Source organism: Panthera leo, chromosome D2 (assembly GCF_018350215.1).
Source record: "Panthera leo isolate Ple1 chromosome D2, P.leo_Ple1_pat1.1, whole genome shotgun sequence".
Lineage (NCBI taxonomy): Eukaryota > Metazoa > Chordata > Mammalia > Carnivora > Felidae > Panthera > Panthera leo.
Window position 1 is genome coordinate 11,246,642 of NC_056689.1, and position 22,957 is coordinate 11,269,598.

General features: G+C 41.9%; 1 protein-coding gene across 1 annotated transcript in view; it reads right to left on the reverse strand.

The window, feature by feature from the left end:
• Positions 1-22,957, reverse strand: part of RYR2 (ryanodine receptor 2) — a 765,551-nt gene that overhangs the window by 310,502 nt on the left and 432,092 nt on the right. Inside the window, exons 21-24 of the mRNA XM_042907783.1 lie at positions 17,585-17,777; positions 15,431-15,647; positions 13,296-13,400; positions 10,027-10,130 (exon numbers count right to left, since the gene is read on the reverse strand). Of these exons, the coding sequence (XP_042763717.1) occupies positions 10,027-10,130; positions 13,296-13,400; positions 15,431-15,647; positions 17,585-17,777 (619 nt within the window). The remainder of the gene's footprint in view (positions 1-10,026; positions 10,131-13,295; positions 13,401-15,430; positions 15,648-17,584; positions 17,778-22,957) is intronic.

Consider the following 22,957-nt stretch of genomic DNA (forward strand, 5'->3'; position numbering starts at 1 on the left):
AATGTGCCAATTAAAATGAGATCGAGCATGGGGCACCTGGGCGGCTCAGTCAGTTAAGCGTCTGACTCTTGGTTTCGGCTCAGGTCATGATCTCACGGTTTGTGAGTTCAAGCCCCACATCGGGCTCTGTGCTGACAGTATGCAGCCTGCTTGGGATTTTCTCTCTCTGTCTCTCTCTGTCCCTCCCCCACTCACTCTCTCTGTCTCTCAAAAATAAATAAACTTAAAAACAATTTTAAAAAATGAGACTGATCATTAATAGAAGAATAGAAAACACACTCAGAGAACAAACATGGGTTACACGTATTCAATCAGTGTCCATAGGATAGGAAGTTTTTTGTCATTATTCCTTCATTCATTTAACTATTCAATAAATATCTCCTGAACATCACTAGTGGCAGGCCCTGTCCTAAATTCTGGGGATAAGCTTACTGGTCAGTGGGGACTACAGCAATAGTTAATTACAATTCAGTGTCCTGTGTCCAATGAGATACATAGAAAGCTATGAAATCATCAGGAGGATGCCAGACCCAGCTCTGAGGGAACTCAAGGTGACAATAATATTAGGATCTATCTTAAACTCTGACAATTCGATCTTTGAGGGCACACCCACTGAGAAATCTTCTGATTACAATGAATGGAGAACTTGACTATACACTAAGTGAGGGCCTTGAATGCCACACTGAGGGACTCACACTTAGGTGGATGGACAACGGACAGGTTACTGAGGATTATGCTCAGAAAGATAGAATTAGAAGCTGTCAGGTCAGAAATGTACCTCGAAAAGGTTAATTTATTACTGTTTTAATAAACCTGCAAAGTTGTATGACCATCACTACAATCCAGTTTTAGAATATCTCATCTCACCAAGTTCCTCATGCCTGTTTGCACTCATTCCTCACTCCGACCCCACCTCCCCCAGGCAACCACTAATCTATAATCCGTCTCCGTAGATCTGCCTTTTCTAAAAATTATATATAAAAAGAATCATACAGGGGTGCCTGGGTGGCTCAGTCGGCTGGGCGTCTGACTTTGGCTCAGGTCATGATCTCGCAGTTTGTGAGTTCAAGCCCCGCGTCAGGCTCTGTGCTGACAGCTCGGAGCCTGGAACCCGCTTCACATTCTGCGTCTCCTCCTCTCTCTGCCCCTCCCATGCTCATGCTCTGTCTCTCTCTGTCTCTCAATAATAAATAAACGTTAGAAAAATTTTTTTTTAAAGAATCATATAAATTAGGATCTTTTGTGCCAGGCTTTTTTGACTCAGATTAATGTTTTTTAGGTTTATGAATGTTATAATGTTTATCAGTAGCTTATCTCCTTTTATTGCTGGAAAATATCCCATTGTGGGGCTACATCACATTTTGTCTATCCTTTCATAAGTTTATGAACATTTGCATGGTTTCAACCTTTTGACTATTACATATAATGCTTCTATGAAGATGCTTCTGCAGACCTTCATACAAAAGTCTTTTCATAGATATAAGGTTTCATTTCCCTTAGTTACATATGTAGGAGTAGAATTGCTAGGTTGTTTGGTAAATTAATGGGGGTTTTCCAGTCTGTCTTTTATGTCATAGCCCTTGGAATGTATGTGATGCATTTCATTATGATTTCACTTGCATTTTCCTAATGAGCTATGATGTTAAGCATTTTATAAATGTGCTTGCTAGTCATTCATAGATCTTCTTTGGTAAGAAGATCTCAGATGCTCAAGAAGACTTCAGATGCTCAAATGCCTTGTTTATTTTTAATTGGGCTGTATGTACTCTTATTGTTGAGTTGTAAGAACTCTTTATATATTCTGAATACAAATCCTTTAGCAGGATTTCCCCTTATTTTCTACAAAGTCTACAAATATAATGTATGATATATATGACATGACATAATTTATATGACATATAAGTATTTTCTCCCAGTCTGTGGCTTTTCTCGTCAAAAGTTTCTTCATAGTTTCTTCTGAAGTACAAAAGGTTTTGCTGTATATAAAATGCAATTTATTGATCATGTGTTTTGGCTTTATGTCTAAGAATTCTATACCTAATCCAAGGAGGTTTTAAAATCAGAGCAACAGATCATTTAAAAAATCTATTTAGTGAAATTATCAACCACCCCAAGTTCTTTGAATTGGTCTCTGTATTATCTGTATTAAAACCACTGTATCTGGTTTAATGTATCTGTTTAACTCACATGTTTAAGATGTTTAAAAGTCTGCTGAGGAGTACGGGCACCTGGGTGACTCAGTCAATTGAGCGTCTGACTTTGGCTCAGGTCATGATCTCATGGTTCCTGAGTTTGAGTCCCACACTGGGCTCGCTCCTGTCAGCGCAGAGCCCAATTCAGATCCTCTGTTCCCCCTCCCCCACCCCTCCCCCACTCACACCCTCCCTCAAAAATAATAAACATTTAAAAACAAATAAAAGGATTATATTGGAATGCATTATCAAATTAAAAAAAAAAAAAAAGAGTCTGCTGAGGAATGAGGAGAGGAGAGCACACTACAAAGCGTGCCCAGGGAAGCCTGGGTGAGGCTAGGTGTCCTAGTCCACGCCAGAGAAGAACAGAATAACGGGGCAGAAACAGACTACCCGACGGTGGGTTCCCTGTCTCTGTCTTAGTAACCGCAGATATCTGCAGTAACTTGCACATGTCTTCAGTAAATACTACTAGATTAAACAGCCGAAACTGGTCCATGTGGCACTGTAGTACTTACAGCAGATAGCCACAGGAAACAGGTAAACAGACTGGCATAGAGCCACGGAGAGAACACGAGGCACCCTGCAGATGACGAGCACCTGGCATGGAAAAGCCTGGTTAGAGAGTGAGCTTTATTGCCTATTCATTGCTTCACTCATTCAAAGAACATTTACCAGGTTCTGGGGAAAGTCTGAAAAATGGTGGGTAAATGAGAAGCCTGCCCCCAAGAAATGCAGGGTCTGGTGGAGAGGCCATCCTGTGATTACACAAACCAGGAAAGGAAGTGTCTACGCTGAGAGACACAGAAGGGGCGCGTGTCCACGAAACGGGGCCTTACTGCGTCAGGGAATGTTTACTGAAACCGCAAATGTTTCCTGAGGGAGCGATCGGAGATGTAAGGGATGGGAACAGGGCCCAGAGAGGAACCTCCCAGGAAGAGGACACATAGAAAGCCCTGTGCTGGAAAGAAATATGCAAACAGGTGACTCAGAAAAGGCTAGTGTGATGGCAAGACAGAGAGACAGTAGCCCTCCCATAGGATGAAGCTGGTTAGACGGAAGGCCAGACTTTGTAGACTTTTATACAAATTAAGGCACTGTCTTCACCTAAAGATCGGTGGAAAGCTGCTTTAAAAGAATGTCAATTGTGGGGGTGCCCAGGTGGCTCAGTCGGTTGGGCCTCGACTTCAGCTCAGGTGATGATCTCACGGTTCATGGGTTTGAGCCCCCACCCCCGTCGGGCTCTGTGCTGACAGCTCAGAGTCTGGAGCCTGCTTCGGATTCTGTGTCTCCCTCTCTCTCTGCTCATCCGTCCTCTCTCTCACTCTCAAAAATAAATAAACATTACAAAAAAAAAAGAATGTAAATTGGGAGAATGACGCAGAGGCCTAAGTGTTCAGAAACGACCAGCTGGCTACCAAGCACAGAAGGAGAAGAGAGGAGAATGTATACATCTCCGCTGGACCCGTGGGGAGTGCATGCCACTTTCAGATGGTTAATAACGGTAGCTTAGGTTAACGTGGTACAGGATGCCGGTAGCACGGGAGGGGCTGGAGGGCTAATCGCATCATAGCGATGGGAGAAAAGAAAGAAGTGGATGGACTAGAGGATCATTAGAAGGCCCTGGGTGAGGGGAAAGAGAAGCTTCGGAAGCGACTCTGAGATAGCTGGTGTGTGTTACAGGGGGCGCTTCACCATTCGAGGGGAAGAACGCTTTTTAAAAGCCTGAGATTGGAGGGGTTAAACACATCACAAAGTTGGAGGTACACCTGCAATATCCAAGCAATTTGGCAACACAGTAAATTTTCTGTGCTGGATGCTTTGTTGGAACCGGGTATTATGATGGTGAATGAAAATGAAACAAAACAAAACATCACGGCCCCTACCTTCATAGAGCTTCCGGTCCAATAGTAAATATTAACGTATTAAGTAACTCAGAAAGTAATACTAAAAATTGTGTTGAGAGCTATAAAAAGTACTACAAGGTGTTATAAGAGAGAGTGGCGAGGTCATGGGGAAGGTCTCATCAAGGAAGTACATTTAAGCCTAACGGTGAGGAATGGGTAGGGAGGGGCCTATCTAGGAGTAAGGCAAAGAACTTTCCAGGCCAAAGGAACAGCATATAGGAGGCAGGACAAAATGTGAATGAGTGGAGGGAAGAAACCACGGGGCTGGAACAAGGGCAGGAATTAGATACACTGAGAAGTGGGAGGTGTCAGATCGCCCAGAGCTTATACAGACCCATGAGGCTGGGACATTTGATTAAATGCAGTGGGGAGCCACTGAACAGTTCTCAGCAACATGTGTATGACTGCATCCGGGCAGCTGAGACCTGCCGCTGTGCACAGAATGAATTGGAAGAAGCCAAGTGAGGGGCGGGGGGCAGTGAGGAGATTCCCGTGACAGTCTAGGTGACACGTGATGATGGCTCAGACTGAGAGGAGTGCTGTGGAAATCGGGGAAGGGGAAAGACTGGAGATACACTTGGGAGGACCTGATGATGGGTTGGATGCAGGGATCAAACAAAAGGAGGAGTCCAGGATGACTCCTAAGTTTCTAGTCTATGCGGCAGGATGAGTGGAGATGCCATTCACAGGGGACGAAAGTCTGTAGGTCAAGGTGCCTCAGACGCAAACAGGGAAAATACCAATTGAAGAACGGGAGACACACAGGGCAGGTGTCTGGGGTACAGATGTACATCTAGGGAGTTGTCCGCACCTGTGTGGTATCTGCGTGGGAGGAGAATGCCCGAAGACTTTGCAACAGAGAGAAGACTGAGCCCAGGACTGAACAGAAAGAGTCACAATATTTAGGGGCACCTGGGTGGCTTAGTCGGTTGAGTGTCCGACTTCAGCTCAGGTCATGATCCCACACTTCGTGGGTTCGAGCCCTATGTTGGGCTCTGTGCTGACAGCTTGGAGCCTGGAGCCTCCTTCAGATTCTGTGCCTCCTTCTCTGTCTCTGTCTGCTTGTGCTCCCTCTCTCTCAAATATAAATAAATAAACGGTAAGAAGAGTCACAATATTTAGAGATGGCGAAAACTGTTGCCAGCAAGAGACTGAACTAAAATAAGATACAAAACTAGAAGGGAAACCTGCTCTTTTACATTTTATTTATGTTTGATAGACAGAGAGAGACAGAGCACAAGTGGGGGAGGGGCAGAGAGAGAGGGAGACACAGAATCCGAAGCAGGCTCCAGGCTCTGAGCTGTCAGCACAGAGCCCGACGCAGGGCTCAACCTCACAAACCGCGAGATCATGACCCGAGCTGAAGTTGGATGCTTAACCGACTGAGCCACCCAGGCGCCCAGGAAATATGCTCTTTTAAACAAAAATCACTCCTCTTCTCTTAACTGCTACTTTTCTCCCCTGGTTCCATATTGCTCCCCTTGGTGTCCCTGTGTCCCGATTCCTCATCTCATCCCTCGCTACATACATATGCAAACAAATCACATTTCCCAAAAATAATTTTAAGGAAAAAACTACTTGACCAGAAGAAAAACACTGTCATAGTCTTCCTCGATTTTTGTTGACTTCCAAAGAAAGATTCTTTTTTTTTATTTAAAAAAAATTTTTTTAACGTTTATTTATCTTTGAGACAGAGAGAGACAGAGCATGAATGGGGGAGGGTCAGAGAGAGGGAGACACAGAATCCGAAATAGGCTCCAGGCTCTGAGCTGTCAGCACAGAGCCCGACGTGGGGCTCGAACTCACAGACCACGAGATCATGACCTGAGCCGAAGTCGGCCGCTTAACCAACTGAGCCACCCAGGCGCCCCTTCCAAAGAAAGATTCTATGCAAGTATACACTATGTTGACTAAAAATCATTATAACTTTCACTTCCCAAACATAAGTCATTTATTCAATAATTAAGATCGGGGTGCCTGGGTGACTTGGTCAGTTTAGCATCTGATTCTTGGTTTTGGCTCAGGTCATGATCTCACGGTTTCATGGGCTCAAGTTCCACATCGGGCTCCGTGCTGATGGTGCAGAGCCTGCTTGGGATTCTCTCTCTCCCTCTCTCTCTACCTGTCCCCGACCCATGCATCTCTGTCTCTCAAAATAAATACATAAGCTTAAAAAAATTTAATATCTGGAATTCAGAAAATACTGGGAATAAATCAGAAACTAAGATTTTAGGAACACTGGTTAAATTGGGGACAGGGCTTGGCAGGCATGCTGTAACCACTGTGCCGTCCTGAGAGAAGGTGCCAGAAGTCTGCAGAACTCTACAGTACACAGACGACTATCAAATCTGACGTTGTCTTTTCTCAACAATTGGCACAACAACAACAAAAAATTCACAGAAGAGCATCCAAAATTCAAATTCACTTAAAATAACCCTTTAACCCCAAATAAGGGATATGCTGGAGTAATCTTTTGCTTCTCTGTTACTTGGCACTTCTCAGAATTCAAATGAATAAAGGGTTAATCACCCCCATGATATTCTTATGGCGTGTCAGACATGTAGTGCTCAAGGCTTCATCAGTATTCTACGATTTAGTCCCCACAACAATTCCACAAGGTAGATGCACTATGACCCCCATTTCAATGAGGGAAGAAAATCTAAGGTTCAGAAAAATCTAAGATTCCTTTAGAACAGCAAGTGCTTGAACCTATACCAACCAAAGTCAAAGTTGTTCTCTCCTTCTTTGCTCTGAAGACTTTCAAACAAAGGACTAAAGAAAATACAGAAAGAAACTACTGTGCTTTCTCTAAACTACTGAGATTGGGCCAAACTTTGGAGAGGTGGGGCCTCTTCCGGTATAAGGTAAATTTTTAAAGAAATAGGTTAGGGGCACCTGGGTGGCTCAGTCAGTTAAGCATCTGACTTCGTTCGGCTCAGGTCATGATCTTGCAGTTTATGGGCTCGCCATTTGTGGGTTTGAGCCCTGTGTTGGGCTCTGTGCTGACAGCTCGGGGCCTGGAGCCTGCTTCAGATTCTGTGTCTCCCTCTCTCTCTGCCCCTCCCCAGCTCACATTCTGTATCTCTCTCACTCAAAAATAAATAAACACACTCAAAAAAAATTTTTTAAAGAAATAGATTAAATCAGCTCATTGTAAAACCATAAACTATTGAGAATTAGCTCATGAAAAAGGTCATTAGCATTCACCATGGGCAACAGCACCATGGTACATGCACTCTGATGATTAATCAAACCAGCCACCAATGGCTCTTAGGAATGAGATCAGATTACATGCAGTCAAACTCAACACACTAAATGCAAATACAGAGATTTCTCCACCTCACTGCTTCCCAGGATTCGCCCTTTGCAATAGCTGGCCGAGGTGCCAATCACTAAAATTATAGGGAGTGTACTGCAAATTTAACTAAATTATCTTCGACCATGACCTTTCAATAAAACATTTTGTTGTAAAAGATGGGCAAATGGTGAGCTGCTGTGAATTACTTATTGAAATGTACAAGCCTCTCATCAAGAATACAAAGGAAGGCAGGGCATCCCAAACACGGGGTACACAGGTCACAGCCATGCATTATGCATTCTTTATCACCGGCACATGCTGCGAATTTTTATCTTTGGTGGGTTCTCAACTTACTTGATTTGTATATATTTCCCTTTCTTTTTATTTTTTTATTTTATTTTTTTTTTAACTTTTTTTTTTTTTTTTTTTTTTTTTTTTTGAGACAGAGAGAGACAGAGCATGAATGGGGGAGGAGCAGAGAGAGAGGGAGACACAGAATCGGAAGCAGGCTCCAGGCTCTGAGCCATCAGCCCAGAGCCCGACGCGGGGCTCGAACTCACGGACCGCAAGATCGTGACCTGAGCTGAAGTCGGACGCTTAACCAACTGAGCCACCCAGGCGCCCCATATTTCCCTTTCTTTTTAAATCAATAGTAGAACCTAAACTCATTCTATGCCCAATATGTTAATTTCCATAATGTTAATTACTATCACCTCTTTGAAGAAATATACTTGAACGCAAAACCTAGAGTGTGACAAGGTGGTTAAGTTTTATGTTCTGAATCCTTGGTAAAATCGGTTCAACGGAAGTAACTCCTTACCCTTCACAAAACTGAAACAAAAACGGACGCAGCATATAAGCCTACTATAAGCATGAATTAGAATTAAGTGACCCATTTGAACAAATGTAGTCCTAGAGGGTCATCAAGGACAGAAAAGGAATAAAAGAAACATGACAGTGCTTTCAAAAATATTTTCTGAACTTTGCTGTATTAAAACGTAACATTATTCTCCCTCCTTTATTTTATACCACCTCATTCTTTCGTTTGCAATGGTTAAGTGGCACATTTCATGACAGAAATTGGCAGTCACTGAAAAGCACATCTGCCGTTAAAGATGACATGCAAGGGGCGCCTGAGTGGCTCAGTCAGTTAAGTGTCCGACTTCAGCTCAGGCCATGATCTCATGGTTCACGGGTTGGAGCCCTGCATCGGGCTCTGTGCTGACAGCTCAGAGCCTGGAGCCTGCTTCAGGCTTCAGATTCTGTGTCTCACTCTCTCTCTCTTCCCCTCCATCACTCGCTCTCTGTCTCCCAAAATGAATAAACACTAAAATTTTTTTTTTAATTTTTTTAATGTTTATTTATTTTTGAGACAGAGAGAGACAGAGCATGAATGGGGGAGGGGCAGAGAGAGAGGGAGACACAGAATCGGAAGCAGGCTCCAGGCTCTGAGCCATCAGCCCAGAGCCCGACGCGGGGCTCGAACTCACGGACGGTGAGATCGCGACCTGAGCTGAAGTCGGACGCTCAACCGACTGGGCCACCCAGGCTCCCCTAAAATTTTTTTTAAGATGGCAGGCAAACAGTCTACAGTAGCCTTTCTCAAAGTGTGGCAAATGGTCCTGAGATATCCTCTGAAAAATGATGGTATAGCTCAATAATTTGGGGAAATATAAATGGAATCCACCCCAATTTCAAGATTCATAGTACTGGAAAATCCATCAGTAAAAAATAAAAACTTATTTAATTATTTTAACTCGGCATCTTTAAAATGTGTTAGAGCAGTGTTTCTCAAACTATCTGTGATGAAGGACCAATTTTCTTTTAATTTCTAGCCTGTAGTGGTCTGATTCTCTGATAAAATACAAAAAAACTTGTCAGAGAAAATCATGTGTTTTTTTTTAATTTAAAATGTATGTATGTAGGTATGTATGTATTTTGAAAGGGAGAGAGGGAGAGAGGGAGAGAGGGAGAGAGGGAGAGAGGGAGAGAGGGAGAGAGGGAGAGAGGGAGAGGGAGAGAGGGAGAGAGAGAGAATCCCAAGCAGGCTCTGTCAGTTCAGAGCCTGATGCAGTGCTTGAATGTGGCTCGAACTCACAAACCATGAAATTATGACCTGAGCCGAAATCAAGAGTCAGATGCTGAACTGACTGAGCCACCCAGGTACCCCGAGAAAATTAATTTTTTTTAATGAAGACATAAAATACAAGCTTCCATTTTGTAAATTATTTATAAATTACTGTTTATAAATTATTCAGTAAGACATAAAATTGCTCCCTTGAATTGGTATAAAAGTTTCTAAACACTTATTGTTAGTAGCTTTTCTTATCTTGTCACAAATCAATAACAATTTGTGACTGACCTGGTCCATGGCCCACACTCTGAGCAGCACTATATCTGATCACAGAGCCCTTGTGTTCTGTAACACCCATCTGTAGGATGCTCTTTGGTAGATACTTTATAAAGACATAAAATGACAAGGTCAAAGTCTAATTCCCAACAAATATTGATCCAATCCACCTGTGCATTGTGAAAAGTTCTAACTTCAACGCTGAATTATAAACTATATCGATACCTTGTTTGTTCCACGTAAGGCAGATAGGAAAACAGGAAAAGTTAAGAAACTCACTTCAGGGTCTCAAGCGACATCTGCAAATTGTAATTGCGTTCCTGCTCCGGTAGCTTGGAGAACTCCACCAGACACGGATGCTGTCTCTTATTGTCATCTCTAACCTGAAACAGGGCAGAAAATCCTCATGTAATAGTCTCCAATATCAGACATTAGCAACGGCAAGCCGCGTCTGTGTGGTGGAAAGTGGAAGGGGAAAGTGGAAGGGGAAAGTGGAGGGGGAAGGTGGAGGGGGAAGGTGGAGGGGGAAGGTGGAGGGGGAAGGTGGAGGGGGAAGGTGGAGGGGGAAGGTGGAGGGGGAAGGTGGAGGGGGAAGGTGGAGGGGGAAGGTGGAGGGGGTAGGTGGAGGGGGTAGGTGGAGGGGGAAAGTGGAGGGGGAAAGTGGAGGGGGAAAGTGGAGGGGGAAAGTGGAGGGGGAAAGTGGAGGGGGAAAGTGGAGGGGGAAAGTGGAGGGGGAAAGTGGAGGGGGAAAGTGGAGGGGGAAAGTGGAGGGGGAAAGTGGAGGGGGAAAGTGGAGGGGGAAAGCAAGAAGGAAGCCCCAGCTCATCACCCTAGCAAATTTGCCCTGGAACCCCCCCCCCCCCCCCCCGGCACATTAATGTTTGAGGTCAGTGGTAAAACTTGGCGTTCTCTGGGCCCCCTGTTCTGTTTGTCACAGTTCCTGGCCCCAGGTCCCATGCCTGCTCTACCCGGACACCCACAGCTCGCCCCCTCAGCCCCCTCCCGCATTTGTTTAAATCTTATTTTCTCAACCAGGTTTATCCTATCCACCTTCCCAATGCGGCCATCTGCCCGCTCACCCTACACTTTCTTTTTCTTCCATAACAAATTCCACCTGCTAAAAAATTCTGGTCTGCCGGACCGGATACTTTACTGTATTGTCTATCTCCTGGCACTAGAAAGTAAGACCAAAGAAACGGGGATTTTGTTCTCTTTTGTTCTTTGCTGTATTCCCAGCACCTAGAACATGCCTGACACGTGACAGGCACTTAACAAATGTTTTGTAAATTGAAATGAATTCTATGTAAGAAGGTGCAGTGATGATTTAGTTTTCATGTATAGTCATTTTATGTGTTTAGAGCCAAACGAACTGGAGACGTCAATCAGCAACATGACTGATCTTTGAAGATGGTTCCGGTTGTCGATCTCGCCCGCTGCAACCTCCAGATAACGCAAATCATTCCTTCACCTTAACAAAATCAGCCTAATACAGGCACTTTTCACATTAATCCTTAAAAGTGTATATTAGCAATAAGAGTAAACAAAATTCAAGACTTTAGGAATCAATTAGTAAGAAATCTGTTCTAGATCCTGACATTACTACTTTTTTTTTTTTTAATCTTCTTGGAGACCCAAGTGAAACGGGCATTGGTACATCGTAGCACTAGATGACAGTCATATGCTGTTAGGGTACAAATTACTCCATGGGAATAATTACCAGGTTCTAGAAACGCCACATAAAAAGTGTGCAAACGTGAGCAAAAATTGTTTTAAAAAACTCTTCAGGCATCACTATGTTAAAAATAACATATTGTTTTTTTCTTCCTAGTGATCTTTACAAATGAACAGGACTTAGGCAAAAGCATATACAATATGTACTTGACTAAATGTGTGACTCTGGAAATGAAATCTAGAATCACAGGATTTTACATGAATTCTAAACATAAAAGTAGAAGTGAATGTGTCCAAGTCCTGATACTCTACTCCCCATTTACGTTATGTCCTCTTCCCCTCTATCATCTATACCAGAGAATAACACTACTGTCCTCTCAAAGGTCCAAGCTAAAACCAAAAATCTGCCCAGACTTCCCTCCCTCTCTTATCCATATCCGATACTTGAACTCTAAAACACGTCTTGCAATCATGTCTCTCCTTCCCCACTGCCAGGCACACAGTTGTGAAACTCACCATCTCCTACCTCAGGGACTGTCAAGAGCCTCGGCAGATCTTACAGCGCAAACAGTTCCAGACTAGAAGCTAGAAAATCTGGATCCCCGTCCTAGCTCCTGACGATCCCTGTGACTGCTCTCAAGGCCCTTCCCTCTGTGAGGACTCTCAGAGGAGACATCATCACCCGTAAAACTGAAATAACACATAGCCCAGCACACTGTTGTGAAAATTTAATCCAGGAACCTGCGAGATTGTATGTGAAAATGGAAAGTGAAAATGTATTCATCTAAATAATACATAAATGTGAGGAAGTAGAGTATCATACAGCATTACCGCTAACATGGGGTATCATGCGGTATCACCACTAACACTAATCCTAAATGTTCTTTATTTAAAGCTCAATGCGATAGGGGCGCCTGGGTGGCTCAGTCGGTTAAGCGTCCGACTTCAGCTCAGGTCATGATCTCACGGTCCGTGAGTTCGAGCCCCGCGTCGGGCTCTGGGCTGATGGCTCGGAGCCTGGAGCCTGCTTCCGATTCTGTGTCTCCCTCTCTCTCTGCCCCTCCCCCATTCATGCTTTGTCTCTCTCTGTCTCAAAAATAAATAAACGTTAAAAAAAATTATTAAAAAAAATTAAAAAAAATAAAGCTCAATGCGATAAATTACGACAGAATGAATACACCCATTTCTATATTCAGTCAAATATAAGAAAGTACAATCTTTGGGATATTTAGACTAATAACATTATACAAATAAAAGTATTTCCACAGTCCTGCTAAAAATAAGTCTAGGATACATGGAATCGCATAGGAAGTGCTTTTTCTCCTTAATCTAAATTCTACTGACAAACTATAAATGGAGATCTTTAAATACGAAGTTGGAAATATATTCAATCATTGTATCTCAGCCTATTTTCCACCTATGAAATCAACTATGACCCTCTGCCCACAGGCTCCGTACTGACCGCTACACACAGTTAAGACTAAAAGAAGTAAAACACCAGGGAGGGGAAAAGAAAAATGACTGATTTCTTTTCATTTTCAGCTTTCACTCTCAATTTCAACGAGGTTTTTCTTTTTTTTCCAAGTGGCTTAGAAATCAATGCTTATTGTCTGTATATGTTAACCTTGATTTAAAAATATAACTTTCAGCCTAAAGAATGACAACTTTTCAATTGTCTATGCAAGCAAGCCATCCTTCAACAGACACGCCAATAATGTTGTCCCCTCTCGTAATGAAAAACTGGACAAAAACTAATATGTAAGGGGAAAAATCAATCTAATCGATTCATGTTGCCACATAGCAGGATGAGTGAGAAAAAGTTAGGTTTTCAGAAAGATGTATTAACAAGTCTGAAAATAAATTTCAAAATTACTTACCGGACCATACTGCCAGCCAAGTTCAATTTTATTCATAACCCAGAGTTCATGGATATTCTCTGCCAGTTTTTCTCTTATTCTCTCCAGGTGAGGAGGTAACACAATCTAAAATTACAAGAAAAGAAAAGGAAAGAGAGAGAGAGAGAAAGAGAGAGAGAAAGAGAGAAAGAAAGAAAGAAGTAAAGAAAGAAAGAAAGAAACACATCAGAAACAAATGCAATAAAACAGTGCTAACTATCCTCACAGTGAGCTGAACCAAATAAAACCACTGTAAACCATCAAAACTAATATAACGAGGTTCTAAACATTCTAATGTAGTTATTAAAATATAACTAGGTATAGCTAAACATTTTTTAGGTAATTTGGAGACTTTGGGTGGGACAGCTTATGTTTCCAAGGGAATATATGAGAAGTTGGGAAGAAGGAAAAGAGAGTGTTGGTGGGGGCAGTCACCATTAAGAAAGATGCCTTCATGGGCGTGGGATATAGCTACCAAAGTGTGCATCAATTAAAAGAGAAATCACCTCAAAGTTCTTAAACCAACCTGGCCATTCCCCATAGGCCAGAATGAAGGCGATTCAGTGGCCAAAGGATAATCCATAGGCTCTCTGAGTCTGTACATATCTGATTGTAGTGATGTATGTTTTCCCTTAACTCTACTCTACCACTCTCATTGGTTTCCAAGTATGAGCTTCTAAAGGAAAACTATCTTTACATGCTCTCATTAAAATGAGGAAGTTTAGGGGTGCCTGGGTGGCTCAGTCGGTTAAGCACCCTTCAGCTGAGATCATCACCTCACGTTTCATGAGTTCCAGCCCCCGCTGGGCCCTTGGCTGTCAGCGCAAGAGCCTGCTTCAGATCCTCTGTCTCCCATTCTCTCCCCTTCCCCCACTTTCTCTATCAAAAATAAATATTTTAAAAAGAGAAAGTTTAATGACCTCTTCACAAAGAACACGAATGGTTTTCAAGGAGAGGGCTTGGTTGGTCTGGTGACGCACTTCTGTGTCACCCCACAGCCAGTCCCCTCCACAAACAGAGGGCAGGCGATTGCCCACAACGTTCGCTGATGAGGCAGTTGCCCCAGAAATGCAGGCTGTCACTGCTCCCTTTCCCCACAACGGTAGAGATACTCTAGGTCTCGGGAAATCCTCAATGTGTTCTCACCGCAGAATCCAACCGTCCCTCCCGGCCCAGTTCCATCCTCCTAATCGTGTTTACTACCACACTTTGGAAGCACCACACCTATCCTGCCACCGTGCAGCCAGAAACAACACACAGTAAGCTTTAGGCATGAACAAAGCTTGCTCCTTTTACTAAATAATATAAAAATTCAGCATGACGAGACAGAAAAGAGGATGCCAGGAGCTAAGCAAGCGTTCGCCAAACAACTGGACCCTCTGAGGCCTGGTATTAATTCTACTTCAGGATCTAGAAGCAATCCCTTGGATCTTCGAAAGTAATACAAACTTTGAATATCTAACTAACCTTATTGAAGTTACTTCAGTGTCAAGATAGAGCCATATTTAGTTAATTCATTGTCTGTGTTGGGATATGTACACATGTATGAAACAGAAAAGCAAGAATGAAGGCTAATATTTCTTGGGTGCCTGTTTGCAAAGTATTGTGCTAACATGTTATTTATTAACCATACCCTTAGGATCCTAATCGACGAGGGGAGTAACTTCCTCAACGTCCCAAAGAAAGCATTTGACCCTGGGTGCTATGACTCACTTCAAAGCCCACAATCTCAATCTCTACCTAAGAAAAAGTTCAGTTAAATTGCTTTAAAATAATAGTGTATCGAGATGGGAGGAGAAATTTAAAAAAAACTACACCCTAAAATTAGCATCCATTACCTCCAGGTGTGACCCACATTAGTGCATCAGGAAATCAATGTAGTGGCTTGAGACCACCCTTAAAAAAAATAGAATCAAATCAAACGGAAAATAGATGAGAGGAAGTGGTAAAGGTAAGCATTGTTTTTATGAAACGTGCTTCAATTATACACATGAATCGTATGACTGTCAGATGCATTCCTGAGGGTTGCGGACAAAAGCGTCGGAAAACCATGGCACATGAGAACAGTACAACAGTGTGGCGGTACAAGTGGCTGCCATTACACCTGCTCCGCGTACCTGGCTGGTGTCCACAGGGATTGGTGTGAAGGCGGCCTGCGTCAGGGAAACCGTGGGGCCCAGCAGGTCTCGGGTGTAAGTTCTTTCTTGCTTGTATTCTCTGCTGTGTTCCACTTTCAACTTCTCTTTTGGCAGAACAGCTTCGTAACAAGGAGCATACCCAGGTGGAGGAAGGAATTTAAATTCTCCGTGTCTCCCCCCAAGCAGAAAGCGTACCCTAAAAAGGATGCGTGCCAGGGTCAGTGACAGCTCTGGTGTGTATAGCAAGTCGCCTCATCAGCAAAAGACGAGGAGTAAATTCTCAGCACAAAATTAACTTTATCACACACCACACTTTTCCCCCAAGCACCATCATAATGTGGGTGCCATAGAGCCTAAGAGCCTCTAAGCACAAAAGATAAACTGGGATCACAGGAAAAAATGGATTAAACGATGTTGCTGGGTCAGGGAAAACTATCATTCACTGAAGAAATAGCAAAATCACACACAACAGACTCCTTTGGGAATGAAATGCCTGTACACAGTAATGGGTCACTGAATGTCTCAAGGGGCCAAAACAGTCAACTGAGAAAGAGGAGACATTATCTAAATATCTATGTATTTTCAATTACAGGACTGGGTGAGGTCTGATTTCAAAAAAAAAAAAAAAAAAAAGTCACTTTCCAGCGTCCAACTTCTCAGTGAAATTCCTTAAAGGGAACTCAAATGATATTTCATTTGTAAAAGAAAGAAGGTAACCTTATTTCTTATTCGACGACAAAAAAGTCTTACTAAAATCTTTTATACATCGAAATGATTATATCAAAAATAATTTAATCCAAGTTCCATTGAACAACACTTTTCGAAGCATAGCTAAATGATGGGGTGCTCAGCTTACAAAATAAAATCAGGGGTGCCTGGGTGGCTCAGTCAGGTAAGCATCCGACTTCGGCCCAGGTCATGATCTCACAGTTCATGAGTTCGAGCCCTGCGTCCGGCTCTGTGCTGACAGCTCAGAGCCTGGAACCTGCTTCAGATTCTGTGCCTCCCTCTCTCTCTGCCCCTCCCCTGCTTATGCTTTGTCTCTCTTTCTCTCAAAAATAAATAAACATTATTTTTTTTTAAAAAAAGGAAAATTAAAATTTCCTTTTCCTTGCAATTTTTTTTCTAATTTCTCTGCTTCAGTTCTAGGCCACAAATAACAGGAATAATAAATTAGTAAATAAAATAAAAAGCAAAGAGCAAAAAATGAGGACAACTAAAATTTTAAAACTAAAATTTTTAAATTTTAAAAATTATAAAAAGAAATACAATTTGTATGAATACACCAGCAAAGGTCACTGGTGCGTGGATAGCTAATAATTCATGCTTTCTCTGTCCCCTCTTCAATATGGTGCTTCTGTAACCATGAATTATTCATGTGGATAGAATTCAAATGGAAAGAATAACCAGAATAACTCGATGGCCAGTCGTAATAAGAGAGCCATTCTCATTAGTTAGCTATATGCATATATTAATAGGTGACAACGTGGCCCCTTATCACAACAGACCGATGCTTGTTAAAGTGTTCTTTGTAGAACTCCAAAGAATTATCATTTATCTCTTTCCATCTGGTAATAGCAAGAAGGCAGAAAGTTAGAAGAAACCATCTTGACCCAGCTGATCACAGGAAGATAATTTACAAGTGTAACAGGTAGAGGGTAACACAGAGGAGATATCTCAACCTGATGAAAAAAAAAATCCATTTAGTTTCTGTAGAATCAGGGGGTTTGGAGTAGGGTGGGGGAAGATGATGACAAGAAAAGAAAAACTGATGAAAATAAGTATAAGAAAATAAGTGGTATTTTCTTACATAATATAGTTCATTTTCCTTTATTAAATAAAAAGTAAACTTAAATTGCCTTGAAATATTCCAGAACACTATTTGGGAGAGGTTTAGCAGATGGCTCCGTCTAAATGGCAGAATAGGTGGACAGAGCATTCAGCCCCTCGAGATGCCCCTCTGGGGTGAATCTTACCTCTTCTTCCAAGGCACTAGCAAAATGCCCCGGGGGCAGATGCCCCAGGGGTGAGAGAGAAGGTTAGGGAAGCGTGGGTGATGGCAGTACAGAGTCTTCTGTGAAAGAATGAGAAGTCAAAAGGGACACAGACCAAAAAACACACAGAAATACTAACTTTATTCCTGCAGAGAAACTAACAACTGGAAAGAAGAGGCCATCGATGTTGAAATTCTCAAACATTCCTTGAACAGGTTGCCCGTTAATTCGGAATGAGATGCTTGGGGCGCTCAGATCTAAACAGCAACTGATGACATCGTCAGTTCTCAAGAGATGTTGATTCGGTGAGCTTACAGTACGTGCAATACAACCTATGGAGGAAAAACAGTAACAGAGGTGACTTCTTTTTTTTTTTTTTTCCTCACAGCATCATCTTCAGAGCCAAAGATCTGAATCGGTAGTGACAAATCAATGCACAATACTGGAAGAGAATAAGTCTTGAATGCCTCTTAATGTTATATATTAAATCTTTTGTCCAAAAGCTGTTGCTTTTTGGGGGAAGCCATGCTGCTATCTTTACTATAAAACGGGCCTTCTCATATGCAGAGAATTCTGCATGGAGATGAATGGCATTTGATGCACAAATCATCTCAGAGCTGATAACATGATGATGTCAGAGAAAAAGCTCCAGGGAGAGATCTGAGTTCAAACAGATGTTTTACAAACTACCATCTGTATGACCATCAGCCCATTACATAACCTCTGTAGACCTTGATTTCTTATAAAGCCAAATGCCATAACCTTGCAGAGTTGTAATAATGATTAAATTAATGGTTTAAAAGAACACCAGGACTTGCATGTCAGTCCCCTTGCCAAATATTAAATCCCCTTTGTTTTATAAAATAAAAATATATGAGGATAATGAAAGCAGAAAATGTGTTCATTCGTGCACTGTTTGCTGAGAGGCAAGTATATACCAACTGGTTTGTTTTTACAATTGATTTCACACAAGATCTTGGTTGGCTTCCTAAATACAGCAGGATGCAAGTTGAGGCGTGAAATGATTATTTGATAAATGTCATTTCCTGCCCCAGCCAACCTGTGGCCTACGCTCATTCTTGACTATGTCAAAACTCCTTTGCTAATTAGTCTCCGTGGGCACACAGGCAGACAAGAAGGTGAGGCTTTCTCAAATACACATGCTCATAAATGCATACAAAATTTCCCAATTTGAGCAAAGACAAAAATAGATGTCATGATACAAGATTTGCATTTTTATAAGACCTTTTTTGAATTTCCAGCATGCCAAATTTTTTACCAGCAGCATATCTGAAATGCCACTGGCAGAAGATATAGACTTTTTAAATTTTGTGTAAGTCTTGACTTTTATCAGTAATCAAATCTGCAAGCAATAAATTCATTATCAAGTGGTACTTTTAGAATTCCCTAAAGAGAGCTTTTCAATGTTTATTTATTTTTGAAAGAGAGTGACAGAGAAAGAGCGTGAGCACGGGAGGGGCAGAGAGAGAGGGAGACACAGAATCCAAAGCAGGCTCCAGGCTCCAAGATGTCAGCACAGAGCCCGATGCAGGGCTTGAACTCCCAAACTGTGAGATCATGATCTGAATCGAAGCTGGATGCTTAACCAACTGAGCCGCCCAGGTGCCCCAAGGGAGCTTTTTAAAAACATCATATAAAAGCAATGTAACTCACGTCAAAAGATCTATACCCTTCTTTGTATCAAGGTGAAAATGTTATTACACAGATATTTACTATACACCAAATATACTGCTCAGACTGAGGGACGTTATTATGCTAATGCTGAGGACTAAAAGTCACCATGGCAAACTCTCTTGTGATGCCTGAAACAAAAAGGAAAGACAGAGAGGATCACTAGTGCACAACCTGAGGTCCACAATTTAAATGGCACTCACACTGTTGAATCCACTGGGAAGCATTTTCAGGTTTCATGTAAGCAAACCTATCATATCCATATTAGAACTACATTCCTGTCCTCCGCATTAGCCACAAAGGAAGACAGCAGCAGTGTGATTTACCAGTCCTGGATTGGAAATCTGTACCCATCTTTCTCCTCCACTCTTCTATGACATTCCTCCACACTTCCGTATTTAAATGCTCCGAGACTCATCTCACTTTTGGCCCTCCCTTACAAACACTTGGGACTTGGATGCCGAAAACCCAGTTCTGCATTCACAGAATGTAGCAACTCTGTGCAAAGTTTAAACTGGAAAAGAATAAGTGAAGACACAGCTCCAAACTTTTGCTGATGAGCCCAATTCTCATTCCAGAAGACATCACCAGTCTTTAATTACAGAAAGTTGAGCGGTAGAGAACATGCTCTATACCAGAAATCACAGATTTAATTCTACTTTCACTATTAAAAAGAATAGGAGCGTAACCCCAAGAAAATGATCTGAATTACTATGACTCTGACCTTAATAAATCAGTCAGAAGCCAACTGATTTAGTTTTGTCTTTGTTGACTCTGAATCTAAAATTAAGAAAGCATTTAAGGGACGCCTGGGTGGCTCAGTCGGTTAAGCATCCGACTTCGGCCCAGGTCATGATCTCGCAGTTAGTGAGTTCGGGTCCCGCATCAGGCTCTGTGCTAATGGCTCAGAGCCTGGAGCCTGCTTCGGATTCTGTGTCTCCCCTCTCTCTCTGCTCCTCCCCACTCACGGTCTGTCTCTGTCTCTCAAAGATGAATAAATGCTAAAAAAAAAAAAAAAAAATTAAAAAAGGAAGCATTTAATATGGCTGGTGTCAGAGAAATTTCTGCCTGTGCTCTCTTCTAGGATTTTTGATGTGTCAAGTTTCACATGTAGGTCGTTAACCCATCCTGAATTTATTTTGTATCTGGTGAAAGAAAGTGGTTTAGTTTCACTCTTTTGCACGTAGCTGTGTGGTTTTCCCAACACTATTTGTTGAAGAGGTGTCTTTCTCCCATTGCATATTCTTTCCTGCTTTGTTGAAGATTAAGTGACCATATAATTATGGGTTCATTTCTGGGTGTTCTCTTCTGTTCCACTGATCTATATGTCTATTTTCGTGCCAGTACCATATAGTTTTGATCACTACAGTTTTGTAATATGGCTTGAAGTCTGGAACTGTGATATCTCCAGCTTTGCTTTGCTTTTCCACGATGGTTTTGGCAATTTGGAGTCTTTCCTGATTCCATACACATGCCAGGATTTTTTTTCTTCTAGTTCTGTGGAAAAAATGCTATTGGTATTTTGATAGCGATATCACCGAATGCGATTGCTTTGGGTTGTACAGATATTTTAACAATATCCGCTCTTCCATTCCACGAGCATAGAATGTCTCTCCATTCGTGTCATCTTAAATTTATTTCATATTTTTTACAGTTTGCAGAGTACAGGTCTTTTATTTCTTTGGTTAGCTTTATCTTACTGCTTTTGGTGCAATTGTAAATGGGACTGTTTTCTTCATTTCTCTTTCTGCTGCTTCATTACTGGTGTGCAGAAATGCAACAGATTTCTGCACGTTGATTTTGTATCCTGTGACTTTACTTAATTCATGTATCAGTCCTAGTATTTTTCCTGGTGGAATGTTTCAGGTTTTCTATATATAATATTATGTCATCGGCAAACAGTGAAAGTTCGACTTCTTCCTTACTAAGGGATGCCTTTTATTTCTTTTTGTTGTTGACTGACAGATCCCAGTAGCTGAAAAAAACCCACACCTTTCAACTACAGGCAAGACACAGTGCGTACTTCCTTGCCATTTAAAAAGCAATTGAATGTTTTCTCCTGATATAAAGGTTCAAATGATTTTCTCCTGAACTTCTACAACCTATCCTCCTTTCAGTGATATATGGTCACAGGTTCACTGAATATTTTTGTTGTTGTTGTTGCTGCTGTTTTCTTTAACAGAGACTGCATAATAAAAAGTATAATGCATCACAGGAATTCCAGGAGCACTGGGTTCTTTTTGTGTGTTGAAAGAAAAAGCTTCAAGCTAAATGCAAAAATGAAAATGGTAAGGTGGCATTATACGGCTAAAATAATTAGAACCAATTCAGCATTGTTTTATCAGAGTAATCTCCCCTCTCCCCTAATCTCTGTGTACTGGGAAAACAAGTTAACACGTTTCATTCATTCAACTGAGTACCCAAGTCATGCGGAAGCATACCAGGAAGTAAAGAGAGAAGATAGTAAAACTGAAGGGTGAGAGTGAAAATGTATTATGAGAGAGACATTACCCCTATTTTATGTTTGTTAGGCCTTCTGCACTTAGTGGTCATTGCCTTCGTGTGGTCAGCAGGAAAAGCATACTACAGGAACAGAAGCTCTGACTGTAGTCGGGCCAGAACAATCCACTGCGTGTCAAGACAGGCGCACTGCTCCCTGGGCCCCAACTACAGGCCCCCACGTTAGGATGAAAAATCTCAGCCAAGCTCCTTACTTGACAGAGAAAACCCTGAAATGCCTGCATTTCCCTTGCATTGACAAATATTTTCTGCCACTTGATATAACTAGTACTCAAAGACTAAGATGTTATTTTTTTATTTGTTGTTGCTTAAGATATTCTTTTTCTTCAGTTATATTTTTGCACTCCTAAATGTGGTTTCCTGAAAATAATCATGCCTGCCACTTATAGACGTATGCTTGTTTATAAATAGAGAAATTCAGAAAGGTATTTCAAAATTTAACGGGGGACGCCTTTAGGAAGTAGATGTGAAGGGAAGGAGGTATTAGGGACTTTTCACTTCTGTACTATTTGAGTTTTTGATCATGTATTAATTTTATACTAAATCTTAAAGACTCCAAAAAAAAAAAAAATATCCGAAATGCAGCTTCAGGTCTTCCAGACTTCTAAGCTACTGGCACTGAATAAAGGAAAAAAAAATCAGTAAGTATTCATGACAAACTACAGCTGCACAAAGTGCTTTCATTCACAAACCCATTACCATAAACTCTTAGATTTAATTCAACTTTTAAGTTTTTATAAGCTATTAGAACTCTAAAGCAATCCGACTTCAGCCAGGTCACGATCTCGCGGTCCGTGAGTTCGAGCCCCGCGTCAGGCTCTGGGCTGATGGCTCGGAGCCTGGAGCCTGTTTCCGATTCTGTGTCTCCCTCTCTCTCTGCCCCTCCCCCGTTCATGCTCTGTCTCTCTCTGTCCCAAAAATAAATAAAAAACGTTGAAAAAAAAAAATTAAAAAAAAAAAAAAAGAACTCTAAAGCATTAATATATGAATATCACGTTTAACGTACACTCAACCATCCGAGTGCAGGTTGACAGCTGGCGAAATGAACTATCTATTTATTTTTAAACAGTTCCACACAAAGCGTCATTTGATTATAAACTGACTCCTTGGGGCGCCTGGCTGGTTCAGTCTATTAAACTTCTGACTTTGGCTCAGGTCACGATCTCACAGTTCATGAGTTTGAGTCCCGCATTGGGCTCTCTGCTCTCAGCCCGGAGTCAACTTCGGATCCTCTGTCCCCCATTCGCTCCCTGCCCCTCCCCCGCCCGTGCTCTTTCTTTCTCTCTCAAAAATAAATAGA